General features: G+C 47.6%; 1 protein-coding gene across 13 annotated transcripts in view; it reads right to left on the bottom strand.

Annotated features, from left to right (window-relative positions):
• The window catches only part of LOC121573374 (transcription factor 4), a 196,292-nt gene that overhangs the window by 5,067 nt on the left and 168,922 nt on the right, over positions 1-22,303 (bottom strand). For 8 of the 13 annotated variants that reach the window (XM_045216530.1, XM_045216524.1, XM_045216522.1 and 5 more), the window contains 2 exons: positions 12,598-12,712; positions 4,286-4,448 (listed from right to left, as the gene is read on the bottom strand). In XM_045216530.1, coding sequence (XP_045072465.1) covers positions 4,286-4,448; positions 12,598-12,712 — 278 coding nt within the window. The remainder of the gene's footprint in view (positions 1-4,285; positions 4,449-12,597; positions 12,713-22,303) is intronic. The other 5 variants (XM_045216525.1, XM_045216531.1, XM_045216523.1 and 2 more) reach the window with 1 other exon arrangement.

Below are 22,303 nucleotides of genomic sequence, written 5' to 3'. Positions count from 1 at the left end.
GCAATGATCAACAACCGATTTGACAGAGCTTGAAGAATTTTGAAAATAATAATGGGCTAATGTTGCACAATCCAGGTGTTGAAAGCTCTTAGTGACTTACCCAGAAAGACTCACAGCTGTAATTGCTGCCAAAGGTGCTTCCACAAAGTATTGACTCAGGGGTATGAATACTTATGTGAATTAGATATTTCTGTATTTCATTTTCAATAAATGTGCAAACATTTCTAAAAACATGTTTTCACTTTGTCATTATGGGGTATTGTGTGTAGATGGGTGAGGGAAAAAGTATACTTAATCCATTTAGAATTCAGGCTCTAATACAACAAAATGTGGAATAATGTCAAGGAGTGTGAATACTTTCTGAAGGCACTGTTTATATAGTAGATGGTGTTGTAACCTGAAACAATTAATTTCACTTCTATTTTCAATCATTCAATGCATCTATTTTCAATCGTTTAATGCATATATTTTCAATTGTTTCAATGCATATATTTTCAATCGTTCAATGCATCTATTTTAAATTGTTTAATTTATGTATTTTCAATCGTTCAATCCATCTATTTTCAATCGTTCAATGCATCTATTTTAATCATTCAATGCATCTATTTTCAATTGTTCAATGCATATATTTTCAATCGTTTAATGCATCTATTTTCAGTCGTTCAATGTATCTATTTTTTATCGTTCAATGCATCTATTTTCAATCGTTTAATGCATCTCTTTTCAATCGTTCAAAGCATATATTTTCAATCATTCAATATATATTTTTTCAATTGTTCAATGTATCTATTTTAAAATGTTCAAAGCATCTATTTTCAATTGTTCAATGCATATATTTTCAATCATTCAGTGCATATATTTTCAATAGTTGAAATGTTCAATTGTTCAATGCATCTATTTTCAATCGTTCAGAGCAGCTATTTTCAATTGTTGAAATGTTCAATTGTTCAATGCATCTATTTTCAATCGTTCAGTGCATCTAATTTCAATCGTTTATATTTTCAATCGTTCAATAAATCTATTTTCAATCATTTAATGCATCTATTTTCAACTTTTCAATGCATTCGTTTTCAATTGTTCAATGCATCTATTTTCAGTCATTCAGTGCATCTATTTTAAATTGTTTACATTTTCAATCGTTCAATAAATCTATTTTCAATCATTTAATGCATCTATTTTCAATCGTTCAATGCATCTATTTTTAATCGTCCAATGAATCTATTTTCAATTGTTCAAGCATCTATTTTGAACGTTTCAATGCATCTATTTTCAATTGTTTAATGCATCTATTTTCAATCGTTCAATGCATCTATTTTCAATCTTTCAATGCATCTATTTTCAATTGTTCAATGCATCTATTTTCAATCGTTCAGTGCATATATTTTCAATTGTTTAATGCATCTATTTTCAATCATTCAATGCATCTATTTTCAAATGTTCAATGCATCTATTTTCAAATGTTCAGTACATATATTTTCAATTGTTCAATGCATCTATTTTCAGTCAATCAGTGCATCTATTTTCAATCGTTGAAATGTTCAATCGTTCATGCATCTATTTTCAATCGTTCAATGCCTCTATTTTCAATCGTTCAATGCATCTACAGTGGGGCAAAAAAGTATTTAGTCAGCCACCAATTGTGCAAGTTCTCCCACTTAAAAAGATGAGAGGCCTGTAATTTTCATCATAGGTACACGTCAACTATGACAGACAAATTGAGAAAAAAAATCCAGAAAATCCCATTGTAGGATTTTTAATGAATTTATTTGCAAATTATGGTGGAAAATAAGTATTTGGTCACCTACAAACAAGCAAGATTTCTGGCTCTCACAGACCTGTAACTTCTTCTTTAAGAGGCTCCTCTGTCCTCCACTCGTTACCTGTATTAATGGCACCTGTTTGAACTTGTTATCAGTATAAAAGACACCTGTCCACAACCTCAAACAGTCACACTCCAAACTTCACAATGGCCAAGACCAAAGAGCTGTCAAAGGACACCAAAAACAAAATTGTAGACCTGCACCAGGCTGGGAAGACTGAATCTGCAACAGGTAAGCAGCTTGGTTTGAAGAAATCAACTGTGGGAGCAATTATTAGGAAATGGAAGACATACAAGACCACTGATAATCTCCCTCGATCTGGGGCTCCATGCAAGATCTCACCCCGTGGGTCAAAATGATCACAAGAACGGTGAGCAAAAATCCCAGAACCACACGGGGGGACCTAGTGAATGACCTGCTGAGAGCTGGGACCAAAGTAACAAAGCCAACCATCAGTAACACACTACGCCGCCAGGGACTCAAATCCTGCAGTGCGAGACGTGTCCCCCTGCTTAAGCCAGTACATGTCCAGGCCCGTCTGAAGTGCATTTGGATGATCCAGAAGAGGATTGGGGAGAATGTCATATGGTCAGATGAAACCAAAATATAACTTTTTGGTAAAAACTCAACTCGTCATGTTTGGAGGACAAAGAATGCTGAGTTGCATCCAAAGAACACCATACCTACTGTGAAGCATGGGGTTGGAAACATCATGCTTTGGGGCTGTTTTTCTGCAAAGGGACCAGGACTGACTGATCCGTGTAAAGGAAAGAATGAATGGGGCCATGTATCGTGAGATTTTGAGTGAAACCCTCCTTCCATCAGCAAGGGCATTGAAGATGAAACGTGGCTGGGTCTTTCAGCATGACAATGATCCCAAACACACCGCCCGGGCAACGAAGGAGTGGCTTCGTAAGAAGCATTTCAAGGTCCTGGAGTGGCCTAGCCAGTCTCCAGATCTCAACCCCATAGAAAATCTTTGGAGGGAGTTGAAAGTCTGTGTTGCCCAGCGACAGCCCCAAAACATCACTGCTCTAGAGGAGATCTGCATGGAGGAATGGGCCAAAATACCAGCAACAGTGTTTTAAAACCTTGTGAAGACTTACAGAAAACGTTTGACCTGTGTCATTGCCAACAAAGGGTATATAACAAAGTATTGAGAAACTTTTGTTATTGACCAAATACTTATTTTCCACCATCATATGCCAATAAATTCATAAAAAATCCTACAATGTGATTTTCTGGAAAAAAAATTCTAATTTTGTCTGTCATAGTTGACGTGTACCTATGATGAAAATTACAGGCCTCTCTCATCTTTTTAAGTGGGAGAACTTGCACAATTGGTGGCTGACTAAATACTTTTTTCCCCCACTGTATTTCCAATCATTTAATGCATCTATTTTTAATTGTTTAATGCATCTACTTTCAATCCTTCAATGCATATAGATAGAGGGAGGGGGCAGACATCTATTTTCAATCATTTAATGCATCTATTTTCATTCGTTCAATGCATCTATTTTCAATCGTTCAATGCATCTATTTTCAATCGGTCAATGCATCTATTTTCAATCGTTCAGTGCATCTATTTTCATCTGCAAAGTGTTATAAACTACAGATAAACCAAAGCAAATCTAGTACTGCAGGGATTTCAACATTCATGTGTAGCATGGATTGTAATCGTCTCATAACGATAACTGGGGTTGGGTTCGAATTAGTCTGATTGGATCATTCCAGGTGGAAGGTCTATAAACGTTGTGATGTCACAGAGTTTATCCTGGGATGGGCTGGATACCCCAAGTGCATTTTGGGAATGAGGAAGTGGGGATTCTACTCTGGGTGTGTGAGAAACAGCTAAAACACGGCTCAAGACCGTGGACAGAACTAGTCTGCCTGGCTTCGGATACACTAGAAGGACTACATTTGGAGCAATCTATGTGTACCAGTGGGGGCTGCTGATGGGAGGATGACTCATAATAATGTTTGGGACGGAGCCAATGGAATGGCATCGTGGAGCCCATGTGTGTGATGTATTTGATACCATTCCACGGATTCCGGTCCAGGCTTTACCACGAGCCCGTCCTCCCCAATCAAGGTGCCACCAGCCTCCTGTGTAGTGTACCTATGTGTGTGTGTGTGTGTGTGTGTGTGTGTGTGTGTGTGTGTGTGTGTGTATACTGTATAGAATGTGGGTTTATGTGATCGTTGAGAAACTCCTTGACAGGTGTAATTGTATGGCTTTGAATAACTGTCATGTAGTCTATTGTCTAGACATGCCATAGAATGTCACAGTTAGCTATGTAAAGTGAGTATATTTGAGTGTATTTCACTTTGTGGATTATCAGTCTCTTAGTTGTCGTTGTTTTTTCTGTTTGTTTATTTAGCTGTCCCCCAAATCACACTGTTCACTTCATCGAAATCCGTTGTTAGTGGAATTTAAATGAAGCGAGCGTTGCCGACACGGTTACCTAGATCTTGACCTATCAATAGACTTCAGGTCCTTGTTGTCAGGCTCCTCCTTCTTGGTCTCCATAGCTCTGGCATCCTGCAGGTTCTCATCACCCTCGTCCTCCGACTTGATCTCTGACGAGATGGAAGAGGTGCTCTGGCCCTGGAGACCACTGGCGAGAGCTGGTGAGGGGAGAGGGGAGGAGGAGAGGGAGGAGAGGGGAATGGAGAGGGGGAGGGGAGGAGAGGGAAGGAGGAGAGGAGAGGAGAGAGGGGGGTGAGGAAAGAGGAGAGAGAGGGAATATATATATATTAAAGCCACAAACCTTTTAGTTTTTCAGCAATAGCCCTGCCATTCGGTTTGTTATTTTGTAAACATTTGAGACAGTGAGTTTATTCTAGTGGTGACAGACAGACAGACAGACAGACAGACAGACAGACAGACAGACAGACACTACTTTTATCTTTCCCTTCACCAGAGAGGAAATATGAGTGGAAAATAAAAACAAACATGTGCAAAATGTGTGTGCGTGTGTGTGCATGTCAGTGTGTGTGTGTGTGCGTGAGCATGTGTGTGTGTGTGTGTTTGGCATGCCTGCCTCTGTGTAAAGAGTGTCTACCAGGCACAATCATCCTCTGTTTCATCCGAGCGAGGGGGGAGGAGGGGGGAGACAGAGGGAGGGAGGGAGGGGGGAGACAGAGGGAGGGAGGGAGTGGGGGGAGACAGAGGGAGGGAGGGAAGGAGGGGGAGACAGAGGGAGGGAGGGAGGGAGGGGGAGACAGAGGGAGGGAGGGAGGAGGGGGAGACAGAGGGAGGGAAGGAGGGGGAGACAGAGGGAGGGGAGGGAGGAGGGGGAGACAGAGGGAGGGTGTCAGAGGGAGGGAGGGAAGGAGGGGGAGACAGAGGGAGGGAGGGAGGAGGGGAGACAGAGGGAGGGAGGGAGGAGGGGGGAGACAGAGGGAGGGAGGGAGGGGGAGACAGAGGGAGGGAGGGAGGAGGGGGAGACAGAGGGAGGGAGGGAAGGAGGGGGGAGACAGAGGGAGGGTGTCAGAGGGAGGGAGGGAGGAGGGGGAGACAGAGGGAGGGAGGGAAGGAGGGGGAGACAGAGGGAGGGAGGGAGGAGGGGGAGACAGAGGGAGGGAGGGAAGGAGGGGGGAGACAGAGGGAGGGAGGGAGGGAGGGGGAGACAGAGGGAGGGAGGGAGTGGGGGAGACAGAGGGAGGGAGGGAGTGGGGGGAGACAGAGGGAGGGAGGGAGGGAGGGGAGACAGAGGGAGGGAGGGAAGGAGGGGGAGACAGAGGGAGGGAGGGAGGGGAGGGGGAGACAGAGGAGGGTGTCAGAGGGAGGGAGGGAAGGAGGGGGAGACAGAGGGAGGGAGGGAGGGAGGGGGGAGACAGAGGGAGGGAGGGAAGGAGGGGGAGACAGAGGGAGGGAGGGAGGAGGGGGAGACAGAGGGGGGGAGGGAGGAGGGGGAGACAGAGGGAGGGAAGGAGGGGGAGACAGAGGGAGGGAGGGAGGAGGGGAGACAGAGGGAGGGAGGGAGGAGGGGGAGACAGAGGGAGGGGTGTCAGAGGGAGGGAGGGAAGGAGGGGGAGACAGAGGGAGGGAGGGAGGAGGGGGGAGACAGAGGGAGGGAGGAGGAGGGGAGACAGAGGGAGGGAGGGAGGAGGGGGAGACAGAGGGAGGGAGGGAAGGAGGGGGAGACAGAGGGAGGGTGTCAGAGGGAGGAGGGAGGAGGGGGAGACAGAGGGAGGGAGGGAAGGAGGGGGAGACAGAGGGAGGGAGGGAGGAGGGGGAGACAGAGGGAGGGAGGGAAGGAGGGGGAGACAGAGGGAGGGAGGGAGGGAGGGGGAGACAGAGGGAGGGAGGGAGTGGGGGGAGACAGAGGGAGGGAGGGAGTGGGGGGAGACAGAGGGAGGGAGGGAGGGAGGGGAGACAGAGGGAGGGAGGGAAGGAGGGGGGAGACAGAGGGAGGGAGGGAGGGGGGGGAGGGGGAGACAGAGGGAGGGTGTCAGAGGGAGGGAGGGAAGGAGGGGGAGACAGAGGGAGGGAGGGAGGGAGGAGGGGGGAGACAGAGGGAGGGAGGGAAGGAGGGGGAGACAGAGGGAGGGAGGGAAGGAGGGGGAGACAGAGGGAGGGAGGGAGGAAGGGAGGGGGAGACAGAGGGAGGGAGGGAGGGAGGGAGGGAGGGGGAGACAGAGGAGACAGAGGGAGTGTCTGCTCTGCGGACACAAAAGGGGTCTGACTGTATGGTCTCACAGTGCCCCCCCCTCCCCCCCTCGCTATCCAGCTGGAGAATACAGCTCTCTCTTTGTTTGACATTATTCTGTGGGCCGGTGCCAACATTCCTGTCAACATAAAACACTGTTCCCACACTGTCACGCACACACACACACACACACACACACACACACACACACACACACACACACACACTCGCACAGACACAGCCTCCCTCAAAATGCCCTCAACGGCTCAATCACAGAGAAAATGAGAAACAAAATGGTGGCCTGGCTGCTGCCAGCTTCTATGTGTGGGGCTATAGCGCTAACCGGCTGACTCCCGCCGGCACTCGTGTCCTGCAGAACAACCACTGCTTGTTTAGGCATGCTACAAGGCCTGAATGGATGACAGCAGAAAGTTACTTTGTCCTTTGTGTGATGAGATAGGCTAGCCGGGAATAGCTGTGCTAGCTCGATTAAATTAGCAAATTCATTAGCCTAGCATAAGCCTTATTGTAATACCCTTTAAATACACACCATCCTTATCTTAGTCCTGTTTCAAACCCCCAATCCTCCTAGCCCTTGATCCTACAGCTGTGAACCTTGATAGCTGCGCCACATAGTCAGCTCCTAGGGCACGTACCAAATGGTAGCCTATGGGCCCCGGTCAAAAGTAGTGCACTTTATAGGGATTAGGGTGCAATTTGGGACGCAGGCCTAGTCCTACACAGTTAGCTCCTAGTAGTACCACACAACCAGAAGGAAGGAGACCAGCGGTGACTGAGACAGAGAAACTAGAGGGAAGGAGACCAGTGGTGACTGAGACAGAGAAACTAGAGGGAAGGAGACCAGCGGTGACTGAGACAGAGAAACTAGAGGGAAGGAGACCAGTGGTGACTGAGACAGAGAAAATAGAGGGAAGGAGACCAGCGGTGACTGAGACAGAGAAAATAGAGGGAAGGAGTCCAGTGGTGACTGAGACAGAGAAACTAGAGGGAAGGAGACCAGCGGTGACTGAGACAGAGAAACTAGAGGGAAGGAGTCCAGCGTTGACTGAGACAGAGAAACTAGAGGGAAGGAGACCAGCGGTGACTGAGACAGAGAAACTAGAGGGAAGGAGACCAGCGTTGACTGAGACAGAGAAACTAGAGGGAAGGAGGACAGCGGTGACTGAGACAGAGAAACTAGAGGGAAGGAGACCAGCGGTGACTGAGACAGAGAAACTAGAGGGAAGGAGGACAGCGGTGACTGAGACAGAGAAACTAGAGGGAAGGAGGACAGCGGTGACTGAGACAGAGAAACTAGAGGGAAGGAGACCAGCGGTGACTGAGACAGAGAAAATAGAGGGAAGGAGTCCAGTGGTGACTGAGACAGAGAAACTAGAGGGAAGGAGACCAGCGGTGACTGAGACAGAGAAACTAGAGGGAAGGAGACCAGCGTTGACTGAGACAGAGAAACTAGAGGGAAGGAGGACAGCGGTGACTAAGACAGAGAAACTAGAGGGAAGGAGACCAGCGGTGACTGAGACAGAGAAACTAGAGGGAAGGAGACCAGTGGTGACTGAGACAGAGAAACTAGAGGGAAGGAGACCAGCGGTGACTGAGACAGAGAAACTAGAGGGAAGGAGACCAGTGGTGACTGAGACAGAGAAACTAGAGGGAAGGAGACCAGCGGTGACTGAGACAGAGAAACTAGAGGGAAGGAGACCAGTGGTGACTGAGACAGAGAAACTAGAGGGAAGGAGACCAGCGGTGACTGAGACAGAGAAACTAGAGGGAAGGAGACCAGCGGTGACTGAGACAGAGAAACTAGAGGGAAGGAGACCAGTGGTGACTGAGACAGAGAAACTAGAGGGAAGGAGACCAGCGGTGACTGAGACAGAGAAACTAGAGGGAAGGAGACCAGTGGTGACTGAGACAGAGAAACTAGAGGGAAGGAGACCAGCGGTGACTGAGACAGAGAAACTAGAGGGAAGGAGGACAGCGGTGACTGAGACAGAGAAACTAGAGGGAAGGAGGACAGCGGTGACTGAGACAGAGAAACTAGAGGGAAGGAGACCAGCGGTGACTGAGACAGAGAAAATAGAGGGAAGGAGACCAGTGGTGACTGAGACAGAGAAACTAGAGGGAAGGAGACCAGCGGTGACTGAGACAGAGAAACTAGAGGGAAGGAGACCAGTGGTGACTGAGACAGAGAAACTAGAGGGAAGGAGACCAGCGGTGACTGAGACAGAGAAACTAGAGGGAAGGAGACCAGTGGTGACTGAGACAGAGAAACTAGAGGGAAGGAGACCAGCGGTGACTGAGACAGAGAAACTAGAGGGAAGGAGACCAGCGGTGACTGAGACAGAGAAACTAGAGGGAAGGAGACCAGTGGTGACTGAGACAGAGAAACTAGAGGGAAGGAGACCAGCGGTGACTGAGACAGAGAAACTAGAGGGAAGGAGACCAGTGGTGACTGAGACAGAGAAACTAGAGGGAAGGAGACCAGCGGTGACTGAGACAGAGAAAATAGAGGGAAAGAGACCAGCGGTGACTGAGACAGAGAAACTAGAGGGAAGGAGACCAGCGGTGACTGAGACAGAGAAACTAGAGGGAAGGAGACCAGCGGTGACTGAGACAGAGAAACTAGAGGGAAGGAGACCAGTGGTGACTGAGACAGAGAAACTAGAGGGAAGGAGACCAGTGGTGACTGAGACAGAGAAACTAGAGGGAAGGGAGACCAGCGGTGACTGAGACAGAGAAACTAGAGGGAAGGAGACCAGTGGTGACTGAGACAGAGAAACTAGAGGGAAGGACACCAGCGGTGACTGAGACAGAGAAACTAGAGGGAAGGAGACCAGCGGTGACTGAGACAGAGAAACTAGAGGGAAGGAGACCAGCGGTGACTGAGACAGAGAAACTAGAGGGAAGGAGACCAGCGGTGACTGAGACAGAGAAACTAGAGGGAAGGAGACCAGTGGTGACTGAGACAGAGAAAATAGAGGGAAGGAGACCAGCGGTGACTGAGACAGAGAAACTAGAGGGAAGGAGACCAGCGGTGACTGAGACAGAGAAACTAGAGGGAAGGAGACCAGCGGTGACTGAGACAGAGAAACTAGAGGGAAGGAGACCAGTGGTGACTGAGACAGAGAAACTAGAGGGAAGGAGACCAGTGGTGACTGAGACAGAGAAACTAGAGGGAAGGAGACAGCGGTGACTGAGACAGAGAAACTAGAGGGAAGGAGACCAGTGGTGACTGAGACAGAGAAACTAGAGGGAAGGAGACCAGCGGTGACTGAGACAGAGAAACTAGAGGGAAGGAGACCAGTGGTGACTGAGACAGAGAAACTAGAGGGAAGGAGACCAGCGGTGACTGAGACAGAGAAACTAGAGGGAAGGAGACCAGTGGTGACTGCCAACAACACTTTAATGCACATTATTTATAGTCCTAGCCCCAGCTGCCTCTTTAGTGTGTGTGTGCGATGCGTGCATGCTTCTCCGTGTGTGTCGTGTGTGTGTGTGTGTGTGTGTGAGAATGTGTGTGTGGTGTGTGTGTGTAGTGATTCTATAGGACTGATAAATATATATGTTTCTCTCTGCATTCTGTTTTATAGTGTTCAACACTCCATTAGGTAATTGGTACCACTATGTGTGTGTGTGTGTGTGTGTGTGTGTGTGTGTGTGTGTGTGTATGTGTGTGTGTGTGAGTGCAGTTGGCGAGGGCCTCAGGACCATACGATGCCAAGGAAGTAATTTCCAGTCTTTAAACAGACCTCAGGGCTAATTTGCTTCACAGAATCGGTCATGTAAATGTATTTGTAAATATACAATTTCCTTTTACATATTCATATTTGAAATGTATTGTATTTTCGCTGTTAAATCATAATTACTCACTAGAATAAGTCTTTGCTAATAATAATTTGCCTCTGTGGGAGAGATCCTCTTCATACGGACCAGGTCTGTGTTTGAGGTGGTAGAGAGTAGCACTATCAACACCACAGAATACCTACTGCACCCCCTACTCACCCCTCTCCCCCCTACTCACCCCTACTCCCCCCTCTCCCCCGAACACCCCCCTCTCCCCCCCACACACCCCTCTCCCCCCTACTCACCCCCTCCCCCCACACACCCCCTCTCCCCCCTACTCACCCCTCTCCCCCCACACCCCCTCTCCCCCCACACACCCCTCTCCCCCCTACTCACCCCTCCCTCCCACACACCCCTCTCCCCCCTACTCCCCCCTCTCCCCCCTACTCACCCCTCTCCCCCTCTCCCCCCTACTCACCCCTCTCCCCCCTACTCACCCCTCCCCCTACTCCCCCCTCTCCCCCTACTCACCCCTCTCCCCCCTACTCACCCCTCTCCCCCCACACACTCCTCTCCCCCCACACATCCCTCTCCCCCCTACTCACCCCCTCTCCACCCTACTCACCCCTCTCCCCCCCCACACCCCCCTCTCCCCCTACTCACCCCCTCTCCCCCCACACCCCCCTCTCCCCTACTCACCCCTCTCCCCCCCACACCCCCTCTCCCCCTACTCACCCCTCTCCCCCCACACACCCCTCTCCCCCCTACTCACCCCTCTCCCCCCTACTCCCTCCTCTCCCCCCTACTCACCCCTCTCCCCCCTACTCCCCCCTCTCCCCCCTCTCACCCCTCTCCCCCCTACTCACCCCCTCTCCCCCCACACCCCCTACTCACCCCCTCTCCCCCCTCTCCCCCTACTCACCCCTCTCCCCCCACACCCCCTCCCCCTACTCACCCCTCTCCCTCCCTCTCCCCCTCTCCCCCCCACACACTCCTCTCCCCCCCACACACCCCTCTCCCCCCTACTCCCCCTCTCCCCCCACACACTCCTCTCCCCCCTACTCACCCCTCTCCCCCCTACTCACCCCTCTCCCCCCCACACCCCCCTCTCCCCCTACTCACCCCTCTCCCCCTACTCACCCCTCTCCCCCCCACACACTCCTCTCCCCCCACACACCCCTCTCCCCCCTACTCACCCCTCTCCCCCACACACTCCTCTCCCCCCACATCCCTCTCCCCCACTCACCCCCTCTCCCCCCCACACCCCCTCTCCCCCTACTCACCCCTCTCCCCCCACACCCCCTCTCCCCCCCACTCCCCCCTCTCCCCCCCACACCCCCCTCTCCCCCCTACTCACCCCTCTCCCCCCACACCCCTCTCCCCCTACTCACCCCTCTCCCCCTACTCACCCCTCTCCCCCTCTCCCCCTACTCCCCCTCTCCCCCCTACTCACCCCCTCTCCCCCCACACACTCCTCTCCCCCCACACACCCCTCTCCCCCCTACTCACCCCCTCTCCCCCCACACACTCCTCTCCCCCCACACATCCCTCTCCCCCTACTCACCCCTCTCCCCCCTACTCACCCCTCTCCACCCTACTCACCCCTCTCCCCCTACTCCCCCTCTCCCCCCTACTCACCCCTCTCCCCCCACACCCCCTCTCCCCCTACTCACCCCTCCCCTCTCCCCCTACTCACCCCTCTCCCCCTACTCACCCCCTCTCCCCCACACACCCCTCTCCCCCCTACTCACCCCTCTCCCCCTACTCACCCCTCTCCCCCTACTCACCCCTCTCCACCCTACTCACCCCCTCTCCCCCCTACTCACCCCTCTCCCCCTACTCACCCCTCTCCCCCCTACTCACCCCTCTCCCCCCCACACCCCCCTCTCCCCCCTACTCACCCCTCTCCCCCCACACTCCTCTCCCCCCTACTCCCCCCTCTCACCCCCCACACACTCCTCTCCCCCCACACACCCCTCTCCCCCTACTCACCCCTCTCCCCCCCACACCCCCTCTCCCCCCCCACACACTCCTCTCCCCCCACACCCCTCTCCCCCTACTCACCCCTCTCCCCCTACTCACCCCTCTCCCCCCACACACTCCTCTCCCCCCTACTCCCCCCTCTCCCCCCACACACTCCTCTCCCCCACACACCCCCTCCCCCCTACTCACCCCTCTCCCCCCCACACCCCCCTCTCCCCCTCTCCCCCCCCACACACTCCTCTCCCCCCCACACCCCTCTCCCCCCTACTCACCCCTCTCCCCCCTACTCACCCCTCTCCCCCCCACACACCCCTCTCACCCCTCTCCCCCCTACTCACCCCGGTATGTATCAGTCTGGTGTATATCAGGTGACGTGGCAGACTGCTGGGGGAGCTGGGGGACGGGCACTTGGTTGGGTCTGATGGGATGGCCATCCTCCCTGTGAGGGCCCACCTGCAGGGAACCAGAGAGGGGAACACGTTAACGTCAGGACGGGTACGACTCAAACACACGTCACGGTGCAGACACAGACCCCTGAATGATACTAGCTATGAGTACACCTGTATAAATATGATTCATTCATGTTCAGTTTAGTCTGCATAGTTTTTGTAATATCGTAGTACGTGATGCTGGTATCGTGACAACCGTATAATGTTCACTACATCCTCCATATCATTTCCTACATTTTAGTCATTTAGCAGACGCTCTTATCCAGAGTGACTTACAGTTAGTGAGTGCATACATTTTCATACCTTATGCATGTAGCAAATTTCCCTTCCTCCTTCACTCTTCCCTCTCTTCCTCCTTCACTCTTCCCTCTCTTCCTTCTTCACTCTTCCCTCTCTTCCTCCTTCACTCTTCCCTCTCTTCCTCCTTCACTCTTCCCTCTCTTCCTCCTTCACTCTTCCCTCTCTTCCTCCTTCACTCTTCCCTCTCTTCCTTCCTTCACTCTTCCCTCTCTTCCTCCTTCACTCTTCCTCCTTCACTCTTCCCTCTCTTCCTCCTTCACTCTTCCCTCTCTTCCTCCTTCCCTCTTCCCTCTCTTCCTCCTTCCCCTTCCCTCTCTTCCTCCTTCACTCTTCCCTCTCTTCCTTCTTCACTCTTCCCTCTCTTCCTCCTTCACTCTTCCCTCTCTTCCTCCTTCACTCTTCCCTCTCTTCCTTACTTCACTCTTCCCTCTCTTCCTCCTTCACTCTTCCCTCTCTTCCTCCTTCACTCTTCCCTCTCTTCCTTCCTCCCCTCCCGCTCCTTCTTCCCTAGATGTGTACTACTGCTGTTGACCTGCAGAGGGCAGCCTCTCCTGTGACCCAGTCCCAGTCTACACACACACACACACACACACACACACACACACACACACACACATCTTTTGGTCAGAAAACTTGGGGGCCAAATAAAATCCGCCAGTTGGGGAACCCTGCTCTATTTCCTCCCTCCCATCTTCCTCTCTCTCTTCTTCTACTCTTCCTCTACTCTTCCTTTCTCTCTTCCTCTAATCTTCCTCTACTCTTCCTCTCTCTCTTCCTCTACTCTTCCTCTCTCTCTTCCTCTACTCTCACTAAACCTGGATGGCAGTAATAGTGAAGTCGCTCAGATCCTTTCAGGCAGTAAGATATAAAATGCTCTCTCTCGCAGGGAACCTCTCTCTCCTCAGTGGAGCGCAGTGATTCCCATCCATCTGTCTACTATCATGTCCGCCAACACAACTGACAATTATCTTAATACCCATATGTTTAATTGTGGGGCTCCTATTCCCCCGACAGATCCTCTAGATCCAGCAGGAAATTACATTTGGCACAAGTTTTTCTCTCTCTCTTCTCTCTCTCTCCCTCTCTCTCTCTCTCTCTCTCAAGCTCTCTCTCTCCCCATCTCTCTCTCTCTCTCTCTCTCTCTCTCTCTCTCTCTCTCTTCTCTCTCTCTCTTCTCTCTCCCTGTCTTTTCTCTCTCTCTCCCTGTCTTGTCTGTAATTCCAGCTAAGCCTCTGACAGCGCAGCTCGAGATGTCAGCTACACCTCCCTGCTTGATGCAAATATCAGAAAATGTCGAGCGGCTTTGTGGGGAGCGTACAGACAGAGGGAGAGGGATGCGTTCCAAGCCGGCTGCGTCTGTTTGCTCCTCGTCTTTCATCACAAAACAAAGCCCAAATGCAAAATGGCACCATCCTGGCTGTGGATAGAAGGTTCTGGCATACATATTTAATAAAGGTTTTATATTTTAAAACTCTGCTAAATTAGTTTGATGATGTCAGTGGGGTGGCTTACAAAGCGTGAGGGGGAGGCTGGGGAGTGTGGGTGTGTGTGTATGTGTGTGTGTGTGTGTGTGTGTGTGTGTGTGTGTGTGGGCGGCTGGGGAGATGGGTTCCCAGTGTCGCCCTGTCATCTGTGCCACTGTAAATCAGGAAGATGGCGCTTCACAGTACACACACTACTCCCCAATGTCTCTCTGCCAGCTTCCTGTCTGTCTGTCTGTCTGTCTGTCTGTCTGTCTGTCTGTCTGTCTGTCAGTCTCTCTGCCTGCTTCCTGTCTGTCTGTCTGTCTGTCTGTCTGTCTGTCTGTCTGTCTGTCTAGTCTGTCTGTCAGTCTCTCTGCCTGCTTCCTGTCTGTCTATCTATCTATCTATCTATCTATCTATCTATCTATCTATCTATCTATCTATCTATCTATCTATCTATCTATCTATCTATCTATCTATCTATCTATCTATCTATCTATCTATCTATCTATCTATCTATCTATCTATCTATCTGTCTGTCTGTCTGTCTGTCTGTCTGTCTGTCTGTCTGTCTGTCTGTCTGTCTGTCTGTCTGTCTGTCTGTCTGTCTCTCTGCCTGCCTGCCTGTCTGCAGCCCGCATGGCCCTGCTCATTTAAGAGCCGTTGAGTTTAGCAACCCGCCCTACAGCCAGTAAGCGCTACAGTTGATTTTCCTGGTTTTGTGAAAAAAAGCGATAGGGCCAAAGAGGGTTTTGAACAGTCCACTTGACTGTATTTTGTAGGAAATGTAGGAATTGAATGCAGCGGCAGCCTGGCCCTGCTAATGGAAGAGTTGAGAGCAGCAGCAGCCCTTTATCCCTGTAGCAGTGGTTGAGAGGAGCTGTGTGTTGATGAGACACGTGACGGACAGACAGGAGCAGATGGCATCATGGCGTTCTGCACTAATGCTGTTAACGCTCGCCTGGATAGTTGGGCTGGGGCTGCTCACTCCCCCCAGGGCATAGTACTGTACAGTACAGCACCTCCATCTCAGTCTCAGGACTAACACACGTATGTGTCCCCTGGCTGACTGCCCCAGAGCATAGTTCAGTACAGCTCCTCCGTCTCACTAACGGACTGCTCCCCCCACTCCCCGCAGCATCACACTTCCCTGGTATGGACCGGCTGCCTGACTCCCCTGGCTGCTCCGCCATCAGTACAGTACAGCACCTCAGTCTCAGGGAGGCAGGGCTAGGAGAAACTAGGGGCCCTGATTCCCAATGTGTTAGCCAGAGCCCCAGGAACAGCCCACAGGAAGGCTCATTAGCAGCTAGCCTTAGTTAGCCTTAGTTGGCCTTAGTTAGCCTTAGCTAAGCCTTAGTTAGCCTTAACTAGCATTAGTTAGCCTTAGTTAGCCTTAACTAGCATTAGTTAGCCTTAGCTAGCCTTAGTTAGCCTTAACTAGCATTAGTTAGCCTTGGCTAGCCTTAGTTAGCATTAGCTAGCCTTAGTTAGCATTAGCTAGCCTTAGTTAGCATTAGCTAGCCTTAGTTAGCATTAGCTAGCCTTAGACAGCCACGCCGGCTGTGGCGTGGATGGAGAGACGTGTACACACCACAGGAGGTTGGCACCTTAACTGGGGAGAACGGGCTCGTGGTAATGGCAGGAGCGGCATTATCAAATACATCAAACACATGGTTATTTCCATGGTTTCCATGTGTTTGATGCCATTCCATTTGCTCCGTTCCAGCCATTATTATGAGCCGTTCTCCCCTCAGCAGAATAGCTGCAGGAGCAGGAAGGATGAAGCACAGAGCAGGCCTCTCTCTCTCTCTCTCTCTCTCTATATCTCTCTCTCTCTCTCTCTCTCTCTCTCTCTCTCTCTCTCTCTCTCTCTCTCTCTCTCTCTCTCTGTCTCTCTCTGTCTCTCTCTCTCTGTCTCTCTCTCTCTCTCTCTCTCTCTCTCTCTCTCTGTCTCTCTCTCTCTCTCTCTCTCTCTCTCTCTCTCTCTCCGCTCTCTCTCTCTCTCTCTCTCTCTCTCTCTCTCTCTCTCTCTCTCTCTCTCTCTCTCTCTCTCTCTGCTCTCTCTCTCTCTCTCTCTCTCTCTCTCTCTCTCTCTCTCTCTCTCTCTCTCTCTCTCTCTCTCTCTCTCTCTCTCTCTCTCTCTCTCTCTCTCTCTCTCTCTCTCTCTCTCTCTCTCTCTCTCTCTCTCTCTCTCTCTCTCTCTCTCTCTCTCTCTCTCTCTCTCTCTCTCTCTGCTCTCTCTCTCTCTCTCTCTGTCTCTCTCTCTCTCTCTCTCTCTCTCTCTCTCTCTCTCTCTCTCTCTCTCTCTCTCTCTGTCTCTCTCTCTCTCTCTCTCTCTCTCTCTCTCTCTCTCTCTCTCTCTCTCTCTCTCTCTCTCTCTCTCTCTGTCTCTCTCTCTCTCTCTCTGCTCTCTCTCTCTCTCTCTCTCTCTCTCTCTCTCTCTGTCTCTCTCTCTCTCTCTCTCTCTCTCTCTCTCTCTCTCTCTCTCTCTCTCTCTCTCTCTCTCTCTCTCTCTCTCTCTCTCTCTCTCTCTCTCTCTCTCTCTCTCTCTCTCTCTCTCTCTCTCTCTCTCTCTCTCTGTCTCTCTCTCTCTCTCTCTCTCTCTCTCTCTCTCTCTCTCTCTCTCTCTCTCTCTCTCTCTCTCTCTCTCTCTCTCTCCCTCTCTCTGTCTCTCTCTCTCTCTCTCTCTCTCTCTCTCTCTCTCTCTCTCTCTCTCTCTCTCTCTCTCTCTCTCTCTCTCTCTCTGTCTCTCTCTCTCTCTCTCTCTCTCTCTCTCTCTCTCTCTCTCTCTCTCTCTCTGTCTCTCTCTCTCTCTCTCTCTCTCTCTCTCTCTGTCTCTCTCTCTCTCTCTCTCTCTCTCTCTCTCTCTCTCTCTCTCTCTCTCTCTCTCTCTCTCTCTCTGCTCTGACTGAACATTTTAACCAGAGGCAGGTGAGAACTAACAAATCAGAATTACCAGCAAGCATTCACATCACATCACATGACACAAGACACATTACTCAGAGATGATGGAGATATAGAGGGAGCAGCACTGGACTAGAAGGGTTATGGGCTAGAGTTCTGGACTAGAAGGGTTATGGGCTAGAAGGGTTAGGGATTGAACTACTGGTGCATTTCTAGTGTTCTCACACTAAATGTATGTTGTACAGCACATCATTACAAAGCTGTTAAATATGAATGGGCTGCCAGACAGAGCCAAGCAGACAGCAACACACTTCTGTCTCAAACAACCATTGACAGGCTACAAGTGAAGACAGACACATCGGGGGACGCAACAACTGCGCGCGTCCTTGTCCAATTCCGAGGTGCATATTGAAGATATTGGAAGGACTGTCCACATTTACTTTTCGTCAGCCAACAAGATGAGTAGGCCTAACGAACAGCCAAAGCACTAGCCTATGTCCATCTACTATCCCCCATAGTACAAAAGTCGACCTATTCTGTTCTCTGCAATAAAGAAATATTCCAAACATAGTCTGGGACAGTTGTGGGATGCGATAGATCCCAAATTAATACGACCACTAGCATCCCCAAAAAATTGTTTACGCAATGTGGCTGACGCAACAGATCAGAACGTTTAGTTTCAAATGTTGATAAACTATTAGGTTATTTCTTCACATTATAAGAGCAGCAATGCGTACATGGCAGTAGGCTATAAGCGCAAATGTTCCATTAGCGGGAAAACACCATTATCAAAAGTGACCGCAAATGCGATTATGCATGTAATGCTTTTATTATAAAGGTGCATTTATTTATATTTTTTGTTGTTGTTATTTATTTTTACCCCTTTTCCTCCCCAATTTTCGTGATATCCAATTGGTAGTTACAGTCTTGTCCCATCGCTGCAACTCCCGTACGGACTCGGGAGAGGCGAAGGTTGAGAGCCGTGCGTCCTCCGAAACACAACCCAGGCGGGCCGCTTCTTGACACCGGAAGCCAGCCGCACCAACGTGTCGGAGGAAACACCGTACACCTGGCAACGGTGTCAGTGTGGCACCGTTGCCAGGTGTCAGCCCGCCACAGGAGTCATTAGTGCGCAATGGGACAAGAATACATTTTAGTCATTTTAGCAGACGCTCTTATGCAAAGCAACTTACAGTTAGTGCATACATTTTTCATACTATACATTTACATTTTAGTCATTTAGCAGACGCTCTTATCCAGAGCGACTTACATCAGCAATTAGGGTTAAGTGCCTTGCTTAAGGGCACATCGACAGATTTTTCACCTAGTCGGCTCGGGGATTAGAACCAGCGACCTTTCGGTTACTGGCACAACGCTCTTACCCACTAAGCTACCTGCCGCCATACATCCTTTAAGCAGGGTAAATAAAGACATGGGCAAGTCAAATTCAAGGACTTTCAGGAACTTTTTCAAGCACTTCATTGTAATTTTCAAGGACCTCCATGTTATACAAGTATATAATTTATACAATTGTACATATAGCCTAATATAAAACCCTCCCCCCAAAAAGCATGTAAAAAGTAGGCCATTGCCACTTTAAGATAATGCCTTTTTTAGACCTTGCCAATCCATTGATATTCAAAATATTATTAAATACCCCTGCCGGCCAAACCCTCCCCTAACCTGGACGACGCTGGGCCAATTGTGCGCCGCCCCATGGGTCTCCCGGTCGCGGTCGGCTGCGACAGAGCCTGGACTCCAACCAGGATCTCTAGTGGCGATGCAGTGCCTTAGACCACTGCGCCACTCGGGAGGCCCATAAAGGTGAATTTTTATGGTGAAAATTATATTCCCCAAACTTGAAACTCACGTGCTGCTTATGTATGCCAGTTAGGCTCTACACCTCTTGTAAAGCGGATGAAAGTGCTATTAATGTGTTATTTGGCCACTTTAGTTGTGATACAAATCTTATCAAAACATATAGGCCTATGGGCTAGGCTACATGAAGTGTGTGACTATGATTCAGAAAAGTCGCCAAAAAAAGGCATTGTTTCTTGCCTTAAGGTGGGCATCATTCAAGTGATAATATATAATTCACAAGTGATAGGCTAATATTGTCACCCATCAGACTATTCTTGATTTGATCTTGTCTTTACATATACTAAATAATATATATGTGAAATTTGTTTTGATTTAGAATGGACCATTATCATGCACCTGTCTCGAAACAGGGGCAGGGGAAAAAATACATGTCATCTATGCACTTAAATAGCGAATGGAGGACGCTTTTCACGTGGCTCAATTTCATGCCAGCCAGGTAGGCTATAGTCCTGTTGTAAAGATAAGCAATGTGCTTAATATTTGCTTAATATTAGGAAAGTTGAGAAATACATATAGTAGGTCTAGCCTATAGAAAGCTGATGGGATCCTCCTCTTTTTAATAGAGGCCATCACTCTGTTTTCTCACGCAATTTCATAGCCTATAGAAATGCTGCGCTACATCAGCTCATGGGCTCTCATGAAGTGTTTGATTAGATTTTCGATTACATTTGCATTGATGTCAGAGTGATTAGAGGGACAATAGAGTGCTGAGTACCAGGCAGTTAGCAAGTTTGGTAGGCTACTAATGACCATCAGCAGCATCAGAGCTTGGAGAAGCCTAATTACCGTGACTAAACAGTTTACAACAGTTTAGAATAGTTTAGAACCGTTTAGAATAGTTTAGAACAGTTTAGAATAGTTTAGAATAGTTTAGAACAGTTTAGAATAGTTTAGAATAGTTTAGAATAGTTTAGAACAGTTTAGAATTGATTAGAACAGTTTAGAACAGTTTAGAACAGCTTAGAATAGTTTAGAACAGTTTAAAACAGTTTAGAATAGTTTAGAATAGTTTAGAACAGTTTAGAATAGTTTAGAACAGATTAGAATAGTTTAGAACAGTTTAGAATAGTTTAGAATCGTTTAGAATTGTTTAGAACAGTTTAGAACCGTTTAGAATAGTTTAGAACCGTTTAGAAGGGTTTAGAATAGTTTAGAACAGTTTAGAATCGTTTAGAATCGTTTAGAATCGTTTAGAATCATTTAGAATGGTTTAGAATAGTTTATAACAGTTTATAACAGTTTAAGATAGTTTAGAATAGTTTAGAACCGTTTAGAACAGTTTAGAACAGCTTAGAATAGTTTAGAACAGTTTAAAACAGTTTAGAATCGTTTAGAATAGTTTAGAACAGTATAGAACAGTTTGAAATCGTTTAGAACAGTTTAGAATAGTTTAGAATAGTTTAGAATGGTTTAAAATAGTTTAGAATATTTTAGAACAGTTTAGAACAGTTTAGAATCGTTTAGAATAGTTTAGAACAGTTTAGAATATTTTAGAATCATTTTGAATAGTTTAGAATAGTTTAGAACAGTTTAGAATAGTTTAGAATCGTTTAGCATCGTTTAGCATAGTTTAGAATAGTTTAGAATAGTTTAGAACAGTTTAGAGTAAATTAGAACAGTTTAGAAGAGTTTAGAAGAGTTTAGAATCGTTTTAAAATAGTTTCGAACAGTTTAGAATAGTTTAGAATAGTTTAGAACAGTTTAGAATAGTTTAGAATCATTTAGAATGGTTTAGAATAGTTTAGAATAGTTTAGAACAGTTTAGAACAGTTTAAAATCGTTTAGAATAGAGGGACAGCTGTCGCTCGTTGTCTCTGATTGGGGACCATACTTAAGCAGCCTATTGGCACAGTCTAGTTGTGGGATCTTGTTCCGTGTAAGGTTTGTTTTCTGTACTACCTTGGACTTCACGTTTCGTTTCGTTTATTGTTTTGTCGTGGTGTTTATTCAGTTAAAATAAACATGTATGCATATCACGCTGCGCCTTGGTCTGACCCGTCTTTCAACGAACGTGACAACAGATTAGAACAGATTAGAATCGTTCAGAATGGTTTAGAACAGTTTAGAACAGATTAAAATAGTTTAGAACAGTTTAGAATAGTTTAGAATGGTTTAGAATAGTTTAGAACAGTTTAGAACAGTTTAGAACAGTTTACAATAGTTTAGAACAGTTTAGAACAGTTTAGAATCGTTTAGAATAGTTTAGAACAGTTTAGAATCGTTTAGAATAGTTTAGAACAGTTTAGAATAGTTTAGAACAGATTAGAATAGATTAGAACAGTTTAGAATCGTTTAGAATAGTTTAGAACAGTTTAGAACCGTTTAGAATAGTTTAGAACCGTTTAGAATCATTTAGAATGGTTTAGAATAGTTTAGAACAGTTTATAACAGTTTAAGATAGTTTAGAACAGTTTAGAACAGTTTAGGATAGTTTAGAACAGTTTATAATGGTTTATAATGGTTTAGAATAGTTTAGAACAGTTTAGAATCGTTTAGAATAGTTTAGAACAGTTTAGAACAGTTTAAAATAGTTTAGAATAGTTTGGAACCGTTTAGAACAGTTTAGAATAGTTTAGAATAGTTTAGAATAGTTTAGAACAGTTTAGAATAGTTTAGAATAGTTTAGAATAGTTTAGAATTGATTAGAACAGTTTAGAACAGTTTATAACAGCTTAGAATAGTTTAGAACAGTTTAAAACAGTTTAGAATAGTTTAGAATAGTTTAGAACAGTTTAGAATAGTTTAGAACAGATTAGAATAGTTTAGAACAGTTTAGAATAGTTTAGAATAGTTTAGAATTGTTTAGAACAGTTTAGAACCGTTTAGAATAGTTTAGAACCGTTTAGAAGGGTTTAGAATAGTTTAGAACAGTTTAGAATCGTTTAGAATCGTTTAGAATCGTTTAGAATAGTTTAGAATCATTTAGAACGGTTTAGAATAGTTTATAACAGTTTATAACAGTTTAAGATAGTTTAGAACAGTTTAGAACAGTTTAGAAAAGTTTAGAACAGTTTAGAACAGTTTATAATGGTTTAGAATGGTTT

This window comes from Coregonus clupeaformis, unplaced genomic scaffold (genome assembly GCF_020615455.1).
Source record: "Coregonus clupeaformis isolate EN_2021a unplaced genomic scaffold, ASM2061545v1 scaf0733, whole genome shotgun sequence".
Lineage (NCBI taxonomy): Eukaryota > Metazoa > Chordata > Actinopteri > Salmoniformes > Salmonidae > Coregonus > Coregonus clupeaformis.
This window is presented reverse-complemented; position numbering and strand designations above follow the sequence as displayed.